The sequence below is a fragment of the Ursus americanus genome, chromosome 33, assembly GCF_024610735.1.
Source record: "Ursus americanus isolate L20-20 chromosome 33, mUrsAme1.1.p, whole genome shotgun sequence".
Classification (NCBI taxonomy): Eukaryota; Metazoa; Chordata; class Mammalia; order Carnivora; family Ursidae; genus Ursus; species Ursus americanus.
Genome location: NC_142159.1, coordinates 3,060,908 through 3,082,608, shown reverse-complemented (window position 1 = coordinate 3,082,608; position 21,701 = coordinate 3,060,908). Strand labels below are relative to the sequence as shown.

General features: G+C 56.6%; 1 protein-coding gene across 1 annotated transcript in view; it reads right to left on the bottom strand.

Moving 5' to 3' along the window:
* GRIK3 (glutamate ionotropic receptor kainate type subunit 3) overlaps nucleotides 1-21,701 on the bottom strand; it is a 215,944-nt gene that overhangs the window by 43,064 nt on the left and 151,179 nt on the right. Inside the window, exons 6-9 of the mRNA XM_087858285.1 lie at nucleotides 14,053-14,226; nucleotides 13,371-13,514; nucleotides 8,458-8,565; nucleotides 5,207-5,320 (exon numbers count right to left, since the gene is read on the bottom strand). Of these exons, the coding sequence (XP_087714411.1) occupies nucleotides 5,207-5,320; nucleotides 8,458-8,565; nucleotides 13,371-13,514; nucleotides 14,053-14,226 (540 nt within the window). The remainder of the gene's footprint in view (nucleotides 1-5,206; nucleotides 5,321-8,457; nucleotides 8,566-13,370; nucleotides 13,515-14,052; nucleotides 14,227-21,701) is intronic.

Here is a 21,701-nt window from a genome sequence, read left to right as displayed (position 1 = left end):
GGATGGCATCCATATTTAACAGCGAAAGCCCAGAGCATTAAAATGGTGCTCGCCTTAGTAATGTGTCTCCAGACCTGCAACATTTCCTAGGGGGTAATTCTGAACTCCGCCAACTACTTATTCATGGACTATTTCACAATTTATTACTGGAAATGTCCAGACAGCCAATTCACAAGCTCTCTCGGCTGCTAATCGATTGCTCAGGGAAGGTGCCCTCAATTTCATAACTTCACGCTCTCCTATTGCTCTGGGAGAACAGCCGTAGGAGCGGGGTAATATTTCTCCTCAACAAGTCACAGGAAACAGGGGTCCAGAAAAATAACCTTTTCTGACTTTTCGTGGCCAGGGCTCTTAGTCTGCTTTCTCTCTGATCACTTATCCCGATGCCAGGGCCAGGCCTGGGGCTAAGCTTCTCCGGGCGGCAGGACCTGTGGAGTTGGGACAGGGGTCTTGGGGGGAAGGATCCAAGGTGAGCTGCCCGATATCTGCATTCCCAAGCCCCGTTCTGACACAGGCAGCGTGGGCACACATCCGCACAAGCACACAGCTGTATGCACAATGCCACGGGCACCGATGTACCACATTCTTGGCGTTCTGTCTGCCCGGCCCTGCTTGGCCACAGAAGCTAAAGGCCCTGGACCCAAGGCCTTGGCTTCTGCCTGTGAGAACCACGACAGAGCCCTGGGAGTCCTGCCCACCCTGGAGGTGGGGCCTAGGGCGGTCCCTGGCCTGGGATGGTCCTCCCAGCCCACACCCTGGCCGCCTTCTACTTCTCTGCCTCTCCTGCTGCCCGGTGCTGGGGGCCCCACCTGCCTGGCCACTTTGTCTAATGTGGTCACAATGGGCACACGGCACAAACACACCCATCGGTGTATCTCCAGACACCCGTGTGCGGCTGGACCAGTCCCGCACCCACACACGTACCCACACGCATGTCAACACGGCTGCTTTCTTCAGCAGCCCAAAGAACTCTGAACCTTCAAAGGCAGGGCCCCCAGGAGTGAGGCAGGTGTGTTTTCTCGGTGTGTGAGCTGAGGTTGGAGGGGATGAATTTTTCATGAGCTCATGGGAGAGCAGAACCAGAACAGAGGCTGGGGCTGGGCAGAGAGGGGGAGGGAGAGGGCGAGGTTCCAGGCTCTCGCCCTCATGCGTGGGGAAGGCCATCTGCAGCTCTGAGGGGCCAGGGTGCGTGGAGTTAGGGCTCTGTCCATCTGTGTGTCCAGGGTAAGGCACCCTTTGCTCCTAACTCCAGGGTTCGGGATAGGGGAGGAGAGGAGGCAGGTTTAGGGCAGCCCACGTGGAGCTGCGGCCCTCCGCTGTGCCCAGATTCCAGGGAAAAGAGCAAGCAGAAACCCCTGTCGTTAGGGGTCCAGCCCTATTCTCTGGGGGCAAAGCAGTCTGATGTTCCTGAACTGTGCTTTGGAACCTGCCTGTCACTCAAAGTGCGGTTGCCCGGACAACACACTAGCAGGCACGGTGGGCCCCCCCACAGCGCTCTCAGCAGGAGGTGCCGGCCCTGCTTTCAGGCTGCTAAGCTTGGGGCTGGGTTTTCAGGCAGACCAGCTGGGGCGGGGCTGCTCTCCACAACTGGTGCCGCTGTCCCAAAGAGCCCCAGCCTGAGAGCACCCCCCAGGGCTCTGAGACAGGCGGACCACACTGAGACTTTCAGGGGCATCTGGACCAGCTTGAGGTTTTCGGGAAGGAGGCCCCAGGCCCGTCCTTGTGTGGGAGTGGGCCTCTCTCACTCAGGAGACTCTGAGGACATTTTCAGCTGGACACAGAGAGTTTCTTGGAGACTAGTGCAAAGGCTGTGTGTCACACCCCGTGTCCCATCAGGGATCCTCCAGACGTTTTCCTGGCCATTTCTCTTTCTCCAGGAAAGACTGGGCTTCTCTCCCACAGGGAGAAGCAGACCCTACCCTCCATGAGCTCTGGGCATTGGGGACGCAGAGAGCAATCATGGGCCGCCCCCCCGTCCATGCGAGTATCTGACACTGCAGGATGGGATTAAGACGGTGGGTGGGACATCTGCTTCAAGTGGGTCAGCAGCCATGTCAGAGGTCAAGGACAACGGGGGCCAGGGGGAGGGAATTATCATGATGTCAGGCCTAGGAGCTCAGACTTTGGGCAAAGCAGATGATGAGGTCGTGATTGGGTCTGGAGTCTGACATATCAGTAGGAGACTAGAGCTATGAGGGACTCAGGAGGTCGAGGTCACAAACCCTAATGCCTTCAGGGGCCCATCAGAAAACAAGGAGGTGAGAGGCAGGGCGTGTTGACCATGGGGAGCAGCGGGGTTCTGTTGAATGCAAGTTCAAAGTCTCCAAGGTGCTGGGGAGAGATTCTTCGGTTGTGGTCAGGGGTCAATCTTCAGTGAAGTTCAGGGCTCCGGGGTGGACAGAAGCAGAGGCTTTCTCTAGAACACTGCCTACCGTACTAAACCCGAGCTCACTAGGGCCTGGATTTGTAATCAATAATAGTCACTAGTAATAAGAGCAGCTATCATTTGGCACGCACTCTGTGCCATTTGCATTTATTAATCCCTCAGCCTCTCAACTCTACGAAGTAGATGCAATTATCATCACCTCTCTTTTTCAGGTGGGGAAACGGAGGCATGGAGCGGTTAAGCAATTTTCTGGGGTCACACAGCTACTTAACAGTGGAGCCAGGGTTCAGACCCAAAGATCTGTGTTCTTAACCATCACAGTCTTGCCCCTGCATCCTGGTCACGCTGCCCGTCCCCGGTGACTGCTGAGTTAGCGTTCACCCGGATGAGGGGCGGTGGGATAGATGGAGCTGTGTGCGGGCCATGGGCCAAGAGGGGCTTCTCTCCTTTCCTACCCTGGGGGTGCCTCAGAGCCAGCAGGGCGCTGTGGGTGGGACTGAGTGCATCAGGTCACGACCTTTGAAAGAACCTGAGTGTTGACCAAGAAGCTTCAAGAAGGGCATCGGATGTCTGCCAGATCCCGCTTCTGCGGGTGTAGACAAATCCTGTGCGCCTTTGCAGAAGGGTTTTATGCGCTTGAAATCAGGCTGCTGCCATTTTAATAAAATGCACGCCCGTGGTCTTTCAAGATGTGTGTGTCCGGTATCCTTCTGGCGTATTACGTGCAGCCTGCCACGCCCTTGAGGGTATGGCTTCGCGGCTGAATCATCGGGGCCCACGTCATCACCCTTCTTCCTAATCTCTCCGAGCCCACTGGTTTTACCTTTTTTACTCTCGTCTTGTGCAAAGTGTTTTATTTATATCTCACATTTTATGCAGCTCTGTTTTTAATCTTTTACCACCTTTTTATTATTTTATTTTTACCCTTTTATATTTTAGCTTTGTCACACTTTTATCCTTTTGCTTTCTGACATTTTGGTTTTACATTTTTTACCTTGTCTGGCTGGAGCTGTTAATTATTTATTTTAATTTTTCGTCTTCCTTGATGGCTTCCCTTTTCATCTCATGCCTTATTTTCATTTTTCTCATTATTATTTTCCCTTTAACCTTTTTATTTTGTTCCCTTTCAACTCTCTTCTTATTTGCATCCACATCAATATCCCTTCAATTGCTCATCAGTCTTTAATCCTTTTGCTCTTTTTTGTTTATTTCTTTTTCATCTTTTTTAGATTTTTTTTTTTTTTACAATTTTTCCCCGGTTCCTGATGAAATCTTTTGACTTATTGGTCTTAGCTGTCTGATTTTTATATTTTTTTAGTTAACAAAAATTTGATCAATAAAGGCAGGCAGGATGTATGGTGTTGGGGGAGTTGCTGGGGGAGGGGAGGGTCCATGCCCAAACTTGGGGGGGGGGCAGGTGTCTCTCCAGCCCCCGTCGGCAGTATGTCCAGAACCACTGTTAGGGTTCCATCACCATTGACATGGATCCTCTCAGTGGTCACACCCTGGACACTGGGGGTGAGACCCACAGGCTGCAGGTGCTCCTTTGAAGCCGCTGGTGTCCCTGGTGTCTGCTGCTCACTGGGAGAATGGGGTTTAACTACCATGTCTCTTCCTGCTCTGGGGTGTTACCACCTGCCACCAAGCATATGTCTGGTGGGTCACACTAGAGGGAAGGCACAGGACCGTTCCGTGGGGTCCAGCTGAGCTGCCCCTGGTGGGAGGCGGGTAGGGCATCCGTGCGCCAGCGCTGTGGAAGGGCCCGGAGCCAGGTGCCCAGCCTGCTCTCTGTTCCATCCCAGGCAGCCTTACTTGGTCCGAGCACGCCAAACTGGGCTGAGCGCTCTGCTCTGTAGAGGATCTGCCTTATGTGCGCTGCATTGATCACACTGTATGCATTGCTTCATTATAAGCAGAAGCTGAGTGGATTATCCTCCAAAGGTCTTGGGTCAGAGTCGACCAGGTGGTGGTAAGCCTGCCTCTCTTTGGGTCCCAAGGACAGTGCTGTGTCTCTGAAAGGGTGGGTCCTGAGTCTCTGGACACCCTGGAGGCCTTCCAGAAAGGGCTGGTGCACTCGGAGCGGGGCACAGCACCGGCCAGTTAAGAGGCCAGGGGCGTGGGTGTGTCTTTCTGCCCATGCTGAGCTCCAAGGTGCAGAGAGCCTGGGAGATGCCAGGAGCCACTCCTTGGGGCAGAAGAAGGAGGCACTATTCAGTCCTGGGGAATGGAGGGAGGATGGCAGCTAGAGCGACCACGGAAGAGAGCTCTTGGGATGGGCACTGTGGACTGTGGCATATGTGTGGGCTCCCCGCACCGTCTGGGCTCTCTGGGTGTGGCCCCAGCACCCACCACAGCTGGGGGGACCACTGAGAAGGGCTTTTTCCCTGGGAGCTGAGGTGAAGAGGTGGGCCCTGAGTCCTGGAGCTGAGGGCAGGTGAACCCCCTTCCTTCTACCCCATTGTGGTTTGTGCTTGGGCTCAGGGGCGGGGGGTGAGGGGAGACGCAAACACACAGGTCTCTGCAGATGGGCTTCCAAGCAGGTCTCCGACAGGCATGAGGACCAGCCCACTCTGCCTTTGGGAAGAGGCCACTGACCACCCCCCGCCCCGGGGTCTTTGGCCTGTGACCGTGAGCAGAGTTGCTGTGTTCCAACGACCGAGGGCTTTCTGAGGGACCCTCCATGTTTCCATGCAACCCCCGCCCCCCATCTTCCAGCCTCGAAGCAGGCCCGAGAGGTGCCCGGTCTGTGCTGCCCAGTCTGGGTCCCTCCAGCCCGTGCCCAGCTCACACAGTCCCTCCCGCGGGGCTGCAGGCTCTTACCAGCACGGTGGTGACGATGAGTGACCTGTTTGTCAGAGAGTCAGTGACATTAGGGCCTCGGCCTTTGGCAACCTCCGTGATGTTGAGCCCCTCTGCAGGACTCCACACGCCAACCTGGATGGACAGACAGACAGAGAACAGGGGCTGAGCCCCCAGTCTTTCCACCCTTTCTCCACACCAACAAGGCCATCTACTCGTTCCCCTTCCTCGTGAGCACGTCATCACGGCTAACATGCTCTGCGCTAACCTTTCGGACAACCCTGTTGCCTCTCTTCTTAGGGGAGGAGGCCCTCAAGGTGTCGAGTCTCCTGAATTCTGCCACCTCCCCCTTGCTGGCTACCCCACACAGCTGGTGGGGAAAATGCAGAGAAGGTGAGCGTAGAGACAGCCCGGGGATCTCAGCCCGGCCGGGGGTGGGGCAGGTGCACTAGGAAATCAGGGGTCCTGGGGCAGAGGCACTCTGAGCCTGGTGGGCCCGCCTCTTCCTGGGAAAGACGCTGAGCCCCCAGCTGCTCGCTCATTGGGTCTCTGCTCTGGTTCCAGGTCCCGGGGCCATGCACCCTCCGCAGCCCAGGGCAGGGCCTGGAGCAAGGGACGCGGTGGCTAAACATCTGCGGAATGGGCTAACAGCGGAGGAGACCTGTCACCTGCAGGAAGGCAGACTGGGCAGGAGCTGGACTTTGTAGCTGTTTTGGGGGTGGGAGACCAGAATGGAGGGCCCTCCCTGCCGGCCTGGTTGTCGCTGGGTTTGAAGGCAGTTCGCTTTGTGCTTTTACTTCTAAAGTTGGCAGATAGGGTGGCCAAGGGGCATCATCTGTGTCCCCACAGAGCCCTTGTTGCTGTCAGGCCTGAGGCAGAAGGAGGCCAGGGAAGATCCAGCTTGCCGATCCTTCTAACACCCTGGGCCTCGTGAAGGTCCAACATTGCACAGCTCTGCCCCCCTCTCAGGTCCTCTCCCTCAAGGAAGGTTTTGGCATGCCCACTCTGTCCTTGGCCTAGCTGGGGGGCACTCAGGAAACTTAATCAATTAAACAGAGAGGCCGAACGCAAACATCCCATTCAGAGAGCTGCGCAAAGCAGATAGCAGGGAGCTATGTAATTACGCCTGGGTAATTCTGCTCTAATCCTCCCAGAGCCACCGGCGGCTATGACCCGCCTTTGCAAACAGAAGCCATGAGACAAGAGGCCGGGTGGCTGTGTTTGGGCTTAGCACCCTCTCCAGGCAGGATTTCTGTCTGCGCAGAACCCCCAGAGCCCAAAAGAGAGACGGGCAGACGGCATCAGAGAGGCCCTTCTCTCAAGTGGGCTGAGCTCATGAGGGTCCCTAGCAGCCCCCCTGGAGGTTCCACAAACATCTGTCCAGCGGTTCCCGAGCAGCTGGAACCCCAGCCCCTGCAAGAATCTGTGGACTTCCCACGGCATCCCCTGTGAGGCACCAGGTGCCCTGGCAATGTGGGAACAGTTAGGACTCAGGAGGCCCCAGCCCCACAGAGGCTGTCCGCTCAGGCTCCAGGTGGCAGGTGGCGGGGGGGGGGGGGGGAGCAGGGGCCTCTGGAGGGCGCAGGTCAGCCTTTGTCCTGGGGACAGTAGGACGGCTTTCCCCGGGTGTTAGCTGCAGTCCCTTGTCCTTGGGAGAAGGCTGCTGTGATGGGCTCAGATGGGGAGCGCTCTCGTGATCCACTGCTGAGGTCTGCTGGCCCGGCCGCGCGTAGCGGGGGTGCACGTGCGGCTAATTGCCATCCTCAGAACTTACGCCAGTCCCAGAGACCGACAGCTGAGAGAGCGAAAGTGAGACGCCACTTGAGTGGAAACCACGGCCGCAACACTGGAGGAGGCGGCGGCGCCCCCAGCACTGCCGGGGTTTAAGCAGGAGCCACGAGACCACAGCGTGAGAACTCATAGCGTGAGGAGGTTGGAGCAGCTGGTCTCCTTGATCTTAGGCCAGAGGCCACAACCCCTGTCCCTAAAGGACTGATGCTGTATGTGGCATGAGAGAGTGCCAGAGGAGAGGTGGTGTTCCCCCCGGGAGTCTGTGGGGAAACTCAGAAGTGAAAGAGTCAACTTGGCCACAAGGCGGAAGCCAGCCAGAGCCAGGTGTGTGCCTGAGGGGGCGAACCCCGGAGACAGCGGTCACTCCTACAGCCAGGCTGACCGCAGGGGCAAAGGAGGGGCCGCGGAGTGGGCGTGGCTGGGCCATGGGGGATGTTTTTGGGGCCCATGGAGGCTGGGCCTGGAAGGGCAGGTTGGGTTATTTCTTGGAGAGCCATAAAGGCCCAGGGGAGAGGCTGGAGCTTCACGTGGCACTGGGGGACCACGGGCACCAGCGGAGCAGGGCAAGGCTGTGCTTTGCGAAGCTTTGCGTGTGCGTGTGTGTGTACACTCAGGGTGGCCGGAGGCTCAGGAGTGGAGGTGGAGAAGCCGGGGCTGGGTGCTAAAGTCATCCAAGGGAGAGGCCTGACCCAGGGCAGACAGGGGCGGACAGGAGGGTAATCAGGGCATCCCGAAGGCCCAGAGGCCTCCGAGCCGGCCCTTCCCTCTCCTGGCTTTTACTCCTTGCACTTCGCACACCCCACTCCCAGGGCTGGACAGATGCCCTGGAGCGAGAGCGGGTGGCCGAGCCCCCAGCTCCAAGGTCCCAAGGATGTGCAGAAAGAGGGGCTCATGCTGACTCTCCTCTTCAGCCCAACAGCCTGACTCGACAGAATACGCGGATGGTTCCCAGAGAGCAGAACTGGCCTCCTGACAAACATGTGCCGGTGGCCAGATGGAGGTCCCAGCCACAGAAGGGCCTGCAATCCTCATCCCAAACCCCTGAATCATCGTGGCCTTAGAAACCAAGAGGGGGGAGTTCAGAATCCATACGCTTCAACCTCTCACCAAGGATAAGAACCAACTCCAGTTCCCAGACAAGCAATCATGTTGCTGAATCGTTCCCTAAATGCCTCCAGTGACAGTGAGCTCACTACTCGCCAGGTAGGCACCCTCTGGTTGTTGGAGTTTCTGTTACCCAAAGTCAGGTCTGTCCTTCTGCCCCCTGAGCCTTTCATTACTTTTCCCCGGTTAAGCATCCTCGGTGGTCCTTGCTCACAGGGTGACAGCTTGGGTGTCGGCTACAGCCAGGCCACTGGGTCCTGCACCCCTCCAGCCCGACCACACCTTCAGGCTCTCCAAAGAGCCAAGGCACAGGCCACGCACGCCAGGTCATGTCAAGCCCCCAAGGTCTCGTCCCTCCCTCTCCTGAGTCCACGTACCTTCTCCAGGCCGTCCTCCTTCAGACTGATGATGTCCAGATCAAAATCTGTCCGTAAGCCACTGGTTTTGTTGAAAACAATCCGTCCAGTTAATCCTTCCCATTGAGCCTGCCGGAAGGGAGAGGGCAGAGCGGCAATTCCTCGGGCTCATAAATCATCATTCGGTACAACTGTACAATGCTTCATTTTAATTACTCTTTGCACTGATACTGTTCCCCCAAGACCATGATTAATTAATAATCACCTCCATCATTGCTCGGGCTGTGGTGCGAGCCAGCGATTTCCATAAATTCTATTATGCTCTTTAGCCAGCGTTACATTTGCACCTTCTCGTGTACAACATCGATCTCAGAGGCACTCAAATGAGCCCCCGCCTAGAAGCCATGAGGAGGGGGAGCCTGTGGCAGGTCCCCAGAGAGGGGCAAGGAGGCAGGCGGGCGTTGTGGGGCAGGCGAGACCTGCATGGAGGCGGAAAAGCCAAGGGGCCAAGCCAGCCCTGGCTGGAAGACCAGGTGCCTGGAGGAGAGCCCGAGGAGACGGAGAAGCCACCCCCACCGCCCCCAGCCCCCCGCTCCAGGGGGTCGCGGTTAAGAACGCTGGGGTCAGAATGCCGGGTCCAGCCGCAGTTAGCTGTGCGACCTGGGGGATTCCACTTCACCTCTCTGTCTCGGGTTCCTCATCTACAAAATGGAATTCGTAAGAGTACCAAACTGCCACGTGGGCGGAATGAGATAAATCCCATAAAATACTTAGGACGGTGCACAGTACATACCCGAGCCCTGAACAAATGGCAGATTTTGTGATCTTTTATTGCCATTAACATCACTGACACAGAGAAGCCGGCGTTCAGAGAACACACCGGACCCAAGCTGAGAAAAGCCCCACTCTTCTAGACCAGGGGTGGGCAATCTATGGCTGGCGGCCCCATTCCCCTGCTGCCTGTTTCTGTAAACAGCTGATTAGAACACGGCCACACCCATGTATTTACTTATTGTCTTTGGCTGCTCTGGGCAGGCCTGCAGGCCTGAATAGTTATAAAGAGACCATCTGGCCACAAAGCCTAAATATTAACTCTCCAGCCTGTGACAGAAAAGGTTTCCAGCCTCCTTTCTAGAAAATACCCTTCCTGTGGGCCCAGAGGATACCTACAAAGTACTTCTCGCTGCTCACAGCAGGTAACCTGGGGGCTGACCGGGTTGAGGAAGGAGGTGCCAGAGCACGTCGGGGGGGCGGGGGGAGGCCTGAATATCGCAGTCCTTGCTTTGCCACCGTGCATTTCTAACCGCATGCGGGTCAGGATCCCCTGTAGGTTCTGAAAAAGGTTCCGGGACTTTCCCTGGCCGAACGCCCCTGACACTCATGCTACACTCACAGTGTGACACCCAAGTTCATGGGATCATGGATCCCTGGAGGCCACAGTGACAGCTGTGGGGCTCTCCGAACACCCGGGCAGCTCCAAGGCATCGTGGAAGTGTGCAGGGGAGCATCCGGGTGGGCTAACTCAGGCAGAGGGGTGGGGCCTGGAAGGGGTCCGGGAAGCAGTAAAAGGAATTGGATAGAATGTGATCTGACCTCTCTCAGCTTCGGGAAGGGGAAAATGACCCGTTTCCTAGGTGTTAAAAAGATGTATAAAGTGCTTAGCAAGTGTCTGGTCTACACCACCCCGACTGAGCGGTCTATACTATTATTTCTCCTTTGTTGCTTCCTTCCACGGAGTTCCCTTGGACTAGGGCTGGCACTTGGCTGGGAGGAGGGCCGGTCACTTGGGCCAGGGCCCGAGGTCTCAGTAGATATGCTGACAGAGAAGGCTCACCTCCTTCCCTGAATGCACTGATTTCGTCTCATGACAATCCTGCCAGGTGGGTGTGACCACCCCCATTTTAAGGTCATAGACACTGAGGCTCAAAGAAGGACCGAGGTACACAGAAAGCCCCCCATAATGGGGGTGCAGGGCAGAAGCCCTGTCTGCAGGAACAGAGCTGAAGAGCTTGGTGTCACCATGCCCAAGTTCTGTGGGAAAGGCTTCTAGAGCCCAGGGGGCTGGAAACGGGGTTGGGGACAGAGATGAAAAGATCAGAGGAGGCGAAGACCCCCATTTATGGCTTCACAGAGAGGCTCAGCTCCCCGTGCCGCCGGCTGGCTCCCCCTCTTCTGCACCCTCTGGCTCTCTCCTGGCCCCCAGGGGAAATCACAGCAGGTGCTCCAAACCTGCGCTCAGAGCCAAGCCTGCCCCCTTGTCAGCTACAGAGGAATGAAATGCCAGCAGGGGCACGGACTGTCTGTGCGCGGGCGGGCGGGTGGGCAGGGCCAGGGCAGGGCAGGGAGCCGCTGGCAGCTCCTCCCCGTGACATTTCCCGGCCTGCCCGCCCCTTCCAGCCACCGCTCGAGACTCGCTAAATGAAAGATGCTTCACACGCTCTGAACTCCGGCCTGGTATTTTCCAGCTCCTCTCGGAAATGCCAAGTCTTTAAAATGATTTACTGTCACGCAGTCAGACGGGGAGACGGGCAGCTTGGAAATGGTGGGAGGGAAGACGGTGTGCTGGGCAGGGCGCTTGGGTCCCGGGCTCGGGTAGCTGCGGCCCTACGATGCAGGTGACTCAGAGATGTCCCTGAAAGGGCTCTGTAAAGGACTGTGAGTGTTGAGGGCCACTCGCTGGGCCAGCGACCAGGAAACAGGAAGTACGCCAATGTGGGCCGGTCAGCCCCGAAAGGGAGAAGGGGGCCCCTTTCTCTGGTGTGGGCAGTGGCAAACCTGCGTCCCTCAGGGCTCCAGAACTGAGCCTCAAAAAATCCAGGGGGTGAGGGGTAAGCAGGGTGGGGGTCCCCGGAGCTCTGTGGCCCAGGGATCCTCGTTAGCTGGAAACCCACCGGGGAACAAAAAGCTCCAGGGATGGCAGTCGTGATGAGAGAACAGCAACGGTAGCCCCTCTGATGAGCATCTGCTCTGTGCCAGGCTCTGGCCTAAGTGCTCCGCACACACCCTAACTCGCTTCATCCTGCAACAACTCTAGGAAAATCTCCAGAGTACAGAGGCGGACCTGAGGCACAGAGAGGTTCAGCAGGTTGTCGAAGGTCACACAGCTAAAAAGTGAGTTAAGCTTCAAAGGCATTTGTGTGTCGCTCACAAGGGGCCCGGAGTTGTGGCTTAGGTCATCGACCCCCTCACACTGGCCTCTGGCCCTCAGTCGGAGGCCTGCCGAGGAAGGAGGCAGAGGGGGGCTAGGAGTCAGGCCTCGAAGTTCCCCGAGAACAAGCAGGTGGTCTCCCAGGCCAACCAGGCCTGCTCAGAGCACGAGACAATTGGCCTTCCTCTGCAGTTCTGAGGGGCTGGATGAGAAGGGACCATCATGGTCCTCTTATGCCGACACAGCTGACAACGGATGGAGCCCCTTCTGGGCGTGAGGGGAGCCGGTGCCAAGGAGTTCATGCCTCGCTCACCACGATGGTGACAGGGTGTTTGCCAGGTGAGGAAACGGGTGCTTCGGGCCGTCTAGGAGCACGTGAGAAGTGGCACAGCCGGGAGAGGCAGAGACAAGCTCCACAGGCAGGGGCATCACACCGTACAGCCCGTGTCCCATCCCCATTCCTTTTAATGCCCTTCCCAAGCAGTGATGGGGACCTCAGCACTCGCAGGAAAGCCACCCTGTCTGCTGCGTGTAAGGTGGTGGGTCCCTTTGCTATACGCCCTCCTAGAGCTGCCTTCCTCTGCACGTGGGATTGCATCCCTGAATGCGAGGACTCCATTCACGTCTGCTCCCCCCCAGGCTGTGAGCTCTGTGAATGCAGGGGCTCGTCTGTCTCAGCCCCACTGGCCCCCAGGGCCTGGCAACTCGCTGCTGAGTGACTGAAGGAGCGCTCAAGGCAGCCTGCCGCACTTCTGGCCCAGCGTCACTGCTACGGAGCGATCGCCGTACAACCGTCCTCGAGGGCTTCTCTCGATTGCCCCTGGAGTCGCCTGGACAGGGTCACTCCCACCGACCCAGGATAACCCTGCCCCGATCTCCTCCCCGAGCCTTCTTCATCCACCATTTACCGGGGATTTGACTCTGCCCACGTCCTGGGCTAACTGTTCCATGGACAGTTTGCACACCGTCTTCTCAACAACACCGAGACAAGTACTCTTTATGCCCATTTCACAGTCAAGGAAACTGAGAATCAAAATGTTAATCCTTTAGCCAAAGTCACCCAGCTCATCATGATGCTGCCAGGATGCCTGGCCCTGGCCTTAGCTTCCCCACCTGTAAAACGGGAACGACGAACTGCCATCTGCAGCTTACAAGGACGAAGATGAGGGAGAGTCCTTCCGAATTATTGAATGGCACCGTGAGTGTCAGCGGCCGTCTTGTGGCCGGTTCCTCTGAATCAGCCCCACGGATGGGACTTCTTCACGGCCACCTTGGAGCCAGCGGAGCCAGGTCCCAGGGGGCCCGTGACGTGAAGAGGAGTTTGGAGGACTGAGTATCCAGCCAGCCTCCCCTGCCCTGCCACTGCCCCGAGCCCTTTCCACACAGGAGTCTCGTCTCCACTTCCCGGTATCCCTCTGAGGGGGCGTGCTTCATACCCCATTTGGCAGATGAGATAACCAAGGCTCAGCAAGGTTCTCTGGCTTGCCCAAGGTCACAAAGCCAGCGGCAGAGACCCTCATCCGTTGCCCTGGAAGCCCATGCAGGTCCTGCTGACAATGCGGGCGGCCCACGGAGAACCTCCTAGGTGCCAGGGCCTCAGCCTCTCAATCGCCCTGTGAGATTGGTCCCGTCCAGCCCATTTTCGCCCAGGGAAACAGAGGCTCAGAGATGTGAACCAACGTGCCCCGGTTCGTGTGGACTGGAAATCGATTCTGCCTGCGCCTTTGCTCTGCAGCATGGAAGACCCCCGGGGAGGAGGCCCTGGCGGGGGTGAACACGCACTCACCTCCTTGATGAAGTTCATGAAACGGCCTCCAAAGCGCCAGGCCTTGTGCCGATGGCACTGCAGGGAGTTCACGGTCATCTGCGGGGCCCGCTGGTAGCACACGGACACGATGTGGACGGCGTCGTACAGTAAGGCTGCGTCAGTCTGGAGGGGAGGGCGCAGGGCCTGCCTGAGAGCAGTTCCCCAGCCCCGAGGGTCCTTGGCCCAAGCTGCTGTGGCCCCTTTCCCCTCCCCTACCAGGCACACGGGGTCCTGACGAGGGAAAGGCCCAGAGCGACCCTGTCCATGCCCACAGTAAAGGCCAGGCTTAGGTGTCCCTGCTGCTCGGCAGTCACCCAACTCCCACCCTCCCTGCAGCTTAGACCTTCTCCTTCCAGGTCCTCCTCCCTCATCCCATCGTTCTTGCTGCTCCTAGACCCTGTCCACGCCTTCTCCTTTCCTGATTCCCTAGGCTGTCACACGCCTCCCCTACCACCCTTCGAGGGGACTGTGTCTGATTCCTAGTGCTCCCAGGGCCCAGCCTAAGGTCTGGCTGGTCCAGAGCAGGTCTTAGGAAGGGAAGTGGTGGGAGGGAAGAAAGAGATAGGGAGGAAGTAGGGAAGAGACGACAGAAAAGGGAAATGGAGGGACGAAAGTGCAGAGGAAGGGGCACCCCTGGATCTGGCCCGCCTGGCTGGGATACCATCATCACGCCGTCCAACAGGCCGGACTCTGCCCGGGGAGCCGCCTGCAGCCGCTCCATGGACCACTTCTCCACGATGGCCGAGACATGCGGGTTGTCCACGTTGAGGATCCGGAACCCCGTCAGGTTCACCCCCGAGTAGCGGTAGGGCTCCAGGTCTAACGCGTACAGATCCTGGACAGAAAGAGGTTCAAGTAAATACAGGTGTGGTCTGCTGTAAGTCCCAGCCACCCCCCACCCAGGGCGCCACTTGCCCCCCACTCCCTTCTCTGAGCACCAGGAGCCCAAGGCTGCAGCTCCCTGCGGAGCCCCGCCCCACGCGAGGTGAGGCTCAGCGGCAGTGGAGCGCCCGCAGGAGCACTGCAGGGGGCAGCGGGGGGTCGCCTGGAATGACCCCCGCCCGGGGGCTGACCTCAGCTGACCTCACAGACTCACCGCTGATCCCCGGCAGGTGGCTCAGCCGGGTTCTTCGTCTACAAAATGGGGCTCGTGCCTGCTTTATAGGACCCGGTGCAGCAGTTCACATAAAAGGCCCGGCCCAGCACGTCAGAGGAGCTTGACAACGGTCACAGTGGTCATTTCCAATGACAGGGGCGCCCACGTTGGGAGGACAGAGAGCACTGGGTCTGGGCATTTCCACGTGACCCAGAGGGAAGCTGAAGGGATTGTTGTATCCCCCCCAGAAGACTATTTTAAAATAATCTTTTCTAGGTTTTGCACAGTGAAGGAGACCATTCACCACAGGAACAGACTGCATGGGAGAAGTACTTGAAAAGATGCTCCCCGTCCCTCATCATCCGGGAAACGCCAGTCAAAACCACAAGGCGCGATCACCTCCCACCGGTCAGAATGGACAACACAAGTGTTGGAGAGGATGTGGAGAAGAAGGAACCCTCATGCACTGGGGGCGGGAATGCAAACCGGCGCGGCCGCTCTGGAAGACAGTATGGAGTTCCCATCAAAAAATTAAAAATAGAACTACCCTACCATCTCACAATTCCACTTCTGGGTATTTACCTGAAGAAAACAGAAACACTAATTTGAAAACATAGGTGCACTCCTATGTTCACTACAGCACTGCTTACAATAGCCAAGACACGGAAACAGCCCAAGTGTCCGTCGATAGATGAACGGACAAAGAAGATGGGGTGTATCCGTGCAGGGGTATATAACTCAGCCACAAGAAAGAACGGCACCCCGCCATTTGTAACACTGGGGATAGACCCCAGGGGGTATGCTAAGTGAAGTCAGACAAAGACAAACACCATGTGATTTCACTTATACGTAGAATCTAAAAAACAAAACAAACTCAGAGAGAGAACAAACTGGTGGATGCCCGAAGGGAAAGGGGTTGGGGGAGGGGCAAGATAGGCCAAGGGAATTAAGAGGTACAAACTTCCAGTTATAAAATAAGTACGCCAAGGGATAGAGAACACAGCCAACAATACGGCAGCCACTTTGTATGGTGACAGAGGATATCCAAAGCTTTTGTAGGGGTCATTTTGTAATGTATAAAAATACTGATTGGCTCTCTTATACCCCTGAAATGAACATAATACTGCAGGTTGGTTATGATTCAACAACAAAAGTCTTTCTGCTTGGGACTCAAGGAATACTGCTGCCTTCTCTCCCCTCCCCTCTGATGTCACCAGCCGGGTCTCCTCACCCGCTGTGTCCTAGAAGCTGCGGACTAGCAGTCAGCCCGTCTGTCCATGGCCAGGTCGCATCCAGTCTGGTGTAAGGACCAGGAAGACCAGCCTTAACGCGTGGGGCCGAGCTTCAGCTCCTCTGCAGCCACAGCTCGGGGGCAAGGGGAGCAGGTGAGGCGAGGAGGCAGAGAGGGATTGGAGGGGGTGTGTATGGAGGGAGAAGCCTGGTCCTAAGCTAGGAAGAAATGGCAGCGGCGAGGAGGTGGGGTGGTGGCCTGAGGAGCAGAGCAGAGCTCCCTCCTGTTAAGGAAAACTCCCCAAACTTGTAAATAAGGCAGAAGGAGAGCAGCATCGCTTTCCATGTAGTACGGCCCTCACCAGGCCGCCCTGCACTGTGGGATTCTCCGGGAGAACGCGCCCGGGTCTGACTCCACCGTCAGCTACTGCTCGAAGGCCCAGACTCCGGGTTAACTTGGAGACTGTAGCCCATTGAAATGATAAACCCCAATGTGGTGGCTTATTACCCTTGTAGGACATTAATCCATTTTATAACTAACTGAGCAGTCTTATTTGGTGTTTTCCCCTCCCAATAAAAACTCAATCTCTCCAAAGCTCTTTGAGCCAGTGTTACCATCCTACTGGCTTCCTTGTTAATGAACTGGATACCTCTTTGACACACATTCATCTTATATTTGCAGGACTCATTTTCTTTTTCTTTTTCTTTTTTTTTTTTACTTTTTAAGAAAACATACTACGATAATCTAGATTGGCCCCTTCCTACTAGTGGTTTGGAAACCGAGTCCTAAGGTTCTCTTGGTCAACTGTTTTCCATCCTGGCCCCTGGTCCAACCCATCCTGTGTTGGGAGAGAGGCAGGACACCCCATGGGCTGTACTGTTCTCTGCATGGCTGCAGCCATCAGGACTAAACCCAGCCCATCATAGTCCAAGCTTTGGCGAACTCGACGGTGGCTCGAGGAACGATGAGCCCGTGGAGCCACTCTTCCTCATGGTGCTGCCTTCCTTTGGTCTCTCAGATATTCCTAATTGATGCTAAGCTCCTGCTGCACCCTCAAAATGGACTCCTTCTGGAATGCACGGTCTTGGTTTCCTTTTTGAAGGTTTAGGGAGTAAGGTGTTGGGGAGAGATCTGGAGCAGACTTGAACTCCAGGCAAGAAAATTTAGTCCTAGCCTTGCCCAAACAACTAGGGTGTTGATTCTAGGCCAGGACTTGGGATGGGGAAGGGCCCGGGTGGGAGCAGGGGGTGGGGTCTTCAGCAGGTGAGGGGGGGTCTCACTGAGTGGGCCAGAGAGTGCCTGCCCCAGTCTCAGTGGGGAGGGGAGGGTGGGCACTGCACTCAGGCCTGCACGTGGAGGACACCATCCCATCCCGACATCCCATCCCGATACCCCTGCAAAGTAGCTGTTTAACAGTGTGCTCCTTCTACTGATGAGGAAACAGGCTCAGGGGCATGAGGTGACTTGCCTGAGGCCATAAGGCTCCTAAAAGGCGGAGCAGAATTTACACCCGGGTCTGTTTCAGTGGGGTGTTGGAGCTGGCTTGCGCTGGCCTGTGGGAGCTAACTGTCCGCATTTCTTCCTGTCTCTGCGTCCAGTCAACTCACCTTGGTCGCCTGATGCCGGCCGAGGAGGGAGTATTTACACCATGGAAATTAGAAGCACTCCAGATCCAGGGTTTCCCTCCCACACAGTCGGACAGCGGGTGGTACACAGCCATCTGTCTCATTCAAAAACGCCCCTGCTTTATGCCCCAGTGCTTGCCAAACCCGACGTGCACCCAAACTGTCTTTGGAGCTGTTTTGGGGAGTATAGGCCGTACAGAGTCTGGGGTACGGCCCAGCCCCTCATCTAAGTCATGACTCCTGACGGGGCTGAGCTGGGGACATAAGCGGAATCAGGGAGGAGCGGAGGGGCGCGGGGAGGGCATGCCCAGAAGGAGGCCTCTCTCCCCACCGCGCCTTCCCGAGCGCAGCGCATGGAGACAGCCCGGGCAAAGGTCGGGGGCACAGACTGCGAGGCCAGGCCAGCTGGGTGCCAGCCGCATCTACCCTCCTTACCTCAGTTGGTTCGGCTGCCAAAGGTAGGCGGTGATAAGAGGACTAGCCGGTGGGGTTGTCATGAGGCAGAAGTGGGCTCATGGATGTGCGCAGAGCAGGTCTGCTGAATGCGAGACGTTAGGTCAGGGTTTGACCGATGCTTCTCTTCTGCCTTCTCTGGCAGCCGGGTGGGACAGCCATGGGATACGGCCCCAGGGACAAGCCCGGTTGTCAGAGGACAGGAGCCGACAGGGGTTGGGTCCTTCCGGCCTTACCCATCCTGGCAGCATAGGAACAATCGCGATGAGCTAATAGCTCTGAGCCCCTGTGAGCCTCAGAACGGCAGGCAGCGTTCTAAGTGCCTTTTGTCCATTACCTCGCTGAATTCTCATTTCCACCTCATCCAAGGAGGGCGTTACTATCACCCCATTTTGGAGGAAGGCACTGAGTCACAGAGAGGTTAGGTTTCACAGCTAACCTGGGGAGCAATGGAGTCCAACCCAGGCAGTCCAGCTCCCAAGCCCCCTCTGTCCTGTGACCAGCCCGCAGTCCATGCAGCATTCAGAGGGGTCTTTTGGAAGATCAATCCAACTCCATCGCTCCCGTGTATATGGATCCTTACTGCCTTCTCAGAATGAAGTGCAAGTTCTTTAGTTTAGCTTACAAAGCTCTCCAGCCCCCTCCAGCCCCACTTTTCTTCCCACCCGCTCCCATGTTTGTTTCAGGAACCAAACCACTTTCCCCTTCACCCTTCTTGCTGACCGCAGCCCCTGCCCCCATCATGCAGCTTCTCATCTCCGTGCCAGCATTCGTGCATGTTCTAGTCTCTGGCTGGACCGTCTCTCTTCTCAACCCTCTTGGGTGGGCTAATCTCTGAGGTTCAATTCAAGTGGCACCTCTTCCAGGAAGCCTCCCCTGACTACTACTTTACACATGCACAGCAGGGTAGGTCAGGCGTGCTTCTGCTCTCATCCTGGGACCTCTTGGTTTTCATCCCACTGATAACAACTGTTAGTGTCTACCTCCCCCCCATGAGCCCCTGAGTCAAATACTCCTGTCACCCAAAGTGGAAAGAAGGGTCAGCCAGCCAAGTGGCTCTCTGGGGCACCTCAACAATACTGGGAAGGGCCTGGGATGGGAGACTAGTGTTTCACATCCTCCTCTCAGGGGGAGATCTCAGTGAAGCTGGGGGCTAGGAAAGGTTTGGTAAATTGCCTGGTGTGTGTGGGGGGGAGACCCTTAAGGGGCCTGCTATAGTATCAAGAGATCTTCCCCCAAAACGCCTTTGAAGAAGGCAGGTAAGGGGAGGTGGAGCAGTTTTGTTTTGCAGAATGGAGAATGTGAGTTTGGGGGTAGAGCTAACTGCTGGGGCCATGGAAGAGAAGCTGACCTCTGCCCCCAGGGGGCGCCCACCTCACCCCACCACCGCACAGAGCCCAGCCTCCTCTCCAATGTGGTGCTGACCTAATATCTAAGGCCTGAAGGACGCCAAAGCATCAGCCTGCCGAGGGTGTCTGTGACTCAGTTCACCCTCCTCTCCGACCAGAGGCCAACTTCACTCACTGGGAAGGGAGGCATCCCCGGCCCCGGTGGGGGGCTTGGGGGCTGGTGACTGCAGCCCTTCCGGTCTCTAGATGTAGCATTTGGTCTGATGACACTCAAGGGGTGGCCGCAGCCACTCCAGCTGGGAGGGGACGAGATGGGGCGTCACTGCTGGGGTCACCTCCCTCCCCGTCATGTCAAGCCAGGGGTGCAAAACATTGTAGGGCTGGTGGCACCAAGTGTCCCCGCTCCCGTGACATGAGGGCAGAAATGACGGGAAACTGCTAAAGAGGCCTCTTTGTCCAGCCCTAATTCTGTGTCCACACTGCCCTGAGCACAGACCCCCGAGCGCCATACACAGTGAACTGTGGGCAACCTTGCCACTTGGCAAAAAGTTGCTGTTCTCGATGCCAAATGTTGACACGCTGAATTCAGTATCGACGAGGGACCTTTTAGAAACATTCAGCATAACATAATAGACTAATTCATTAGCACCCCATGGGTCTGACTGGTAGAAGCCAAAGCTCGGAAAACATTGCCTTAAGGAATGACAGATGAAAATATCTTTCCCATGATATAACTGTTACTGCCGGGAAGTGGCATTAATTGTGATTGCTTATCTATTAATTTATTATAATTCTTTTTTCACCTCCAGGCTTTTACCTACACGTGACATGTAGCAGGGGCTCAGCTGGGGCTGATTAACGCGGGGTTATCTGGGAATGGCTCGAAGCTGGCTGGAACAGATAATGGCCGCTGGGGTAATTAAAATGTCTTCTGCGTGAAAGAAGCAAGTTTGGAGGATTTTTTAGAGGCGAAGCGTTGGTGACGTGGGTTTCCTAAAGGGAAGGAGATACACGGCAAATGCCACTGCCCTCCCAAACACAGCCTCGACTGACCAATGGGCGCGAAGAGGCAGAATCACGAGGTAGACTGAAGCCAACAGGGGCGGAAGGGAGGATCGTGGAGCTGGAGCCCAGGCCAATGCGGGACCTGGGCCAGAGAGGAGGGCCCGAGGGACACAGCGGCTGCCCTGGCAGGCGGGCGGTGAGGGGGCGGCTGGGAGAGATGCCGGGAGACCCCCAGCCCGCCGACACACGCGGACGCAATTACTCCACTGCAAACTGCAGAGCTGTCCATGGTGTAAGGGTTGTGCCTCCCTGGGAAGATCCACCGTCCCCAACCCTCTGAGAGCTCAGGGAGGACGGGCAGGGGGCTGGGACAGCCATACACAGGACTGGAAGTCAGGAGCCAAGGCCAACTTGGCTAGATCAGGGTTAGATCTGCTGGGAGACTCTGGGCAAGTCACTCAACCTCTCTGGTCCCAGGTTTGCCCATCCATCAACGGGGAGCAAAAACCCTGCCCTGTGAAGAGGAAAGCAGCGATGTGGAGAAAGGGCTTTGGAACCTGTGACATGTGGGCACTGCTGAGATTTGTGGAGGCTCTATTCCCCCTGTGAGGGTCAGTCATTGTGTCCGGACCACCCCTGCCATGTGCGGCCAGAGGAGGCCATCCACTTCCTCGTGCCGGCTTTCAGTGTGACAGCTCCCAGCAGAGGCCTTCGGAGCTGGACAGCTCCCAGCTGCTGAAAATCCTCCCTCTGCCCCTTTTCTTGCTGGGTGACCTCTCTGAGCCTCGGTTTCTACTTTCCTATACAACCGGGAGATCGTCCCTCCCTCGGAGAGGCATTCTGAATTTGTGGGAGAGATGGCGTATGCTGAATACATAGAAAACAGAAGCGGGAGGTACTTCACTGAACTCTTACCTACTACTTAAATAGACATCAGGCACTCGACATGTTGCACGCTCAGCACAACAGTGCTATGAGGCAGCGCGGGTACTGTGGCCCTTCTGTAGATGGGAAAGGGAGGCCCAGAGAGGTGAGAGGACTTGCCCAGGGAAGCAGAAAGATCGTGACTCTAACTCAGGCAGGTTGGCACCAGAGTCCATGGTCTTTACTGTTGCCATGACAAGGGTGTTGATAACTTCATGGATGACTTTCTACTTTGTATGGTAGTCATTCACTCATCCAAGCATTAATGAGCACCTACTGCATGCCAGGCACTCTGGGCACCAGAGATGGACAGGTGAGTTGGGCGCAGTCCTTGACCCTCATATGCATGAAGGAAGCCTGCCAGCTGGTGAGCTTTCTGCGGAGCTAACCCTGCATACCCTCTCCCACCCAAGCACCTCGCTCAGAACCGGGGGCCTTGGGGCGCCTGGGTGGCACAGCGGTTGGGCGTCTGCCTTCGGCTCAGGGCGTGATCCCCGCGTTATGGGATCGAGCCCCACATCAGGCTCCTCCTCTAAGAGCCTGCTTCTTCCTCTCCCACTCCCCCTGCTTGTGTTCCCTCTCTCGCTGGCTGTCTCTATCTCTGTCAAATAAATAAATAAAATCTTA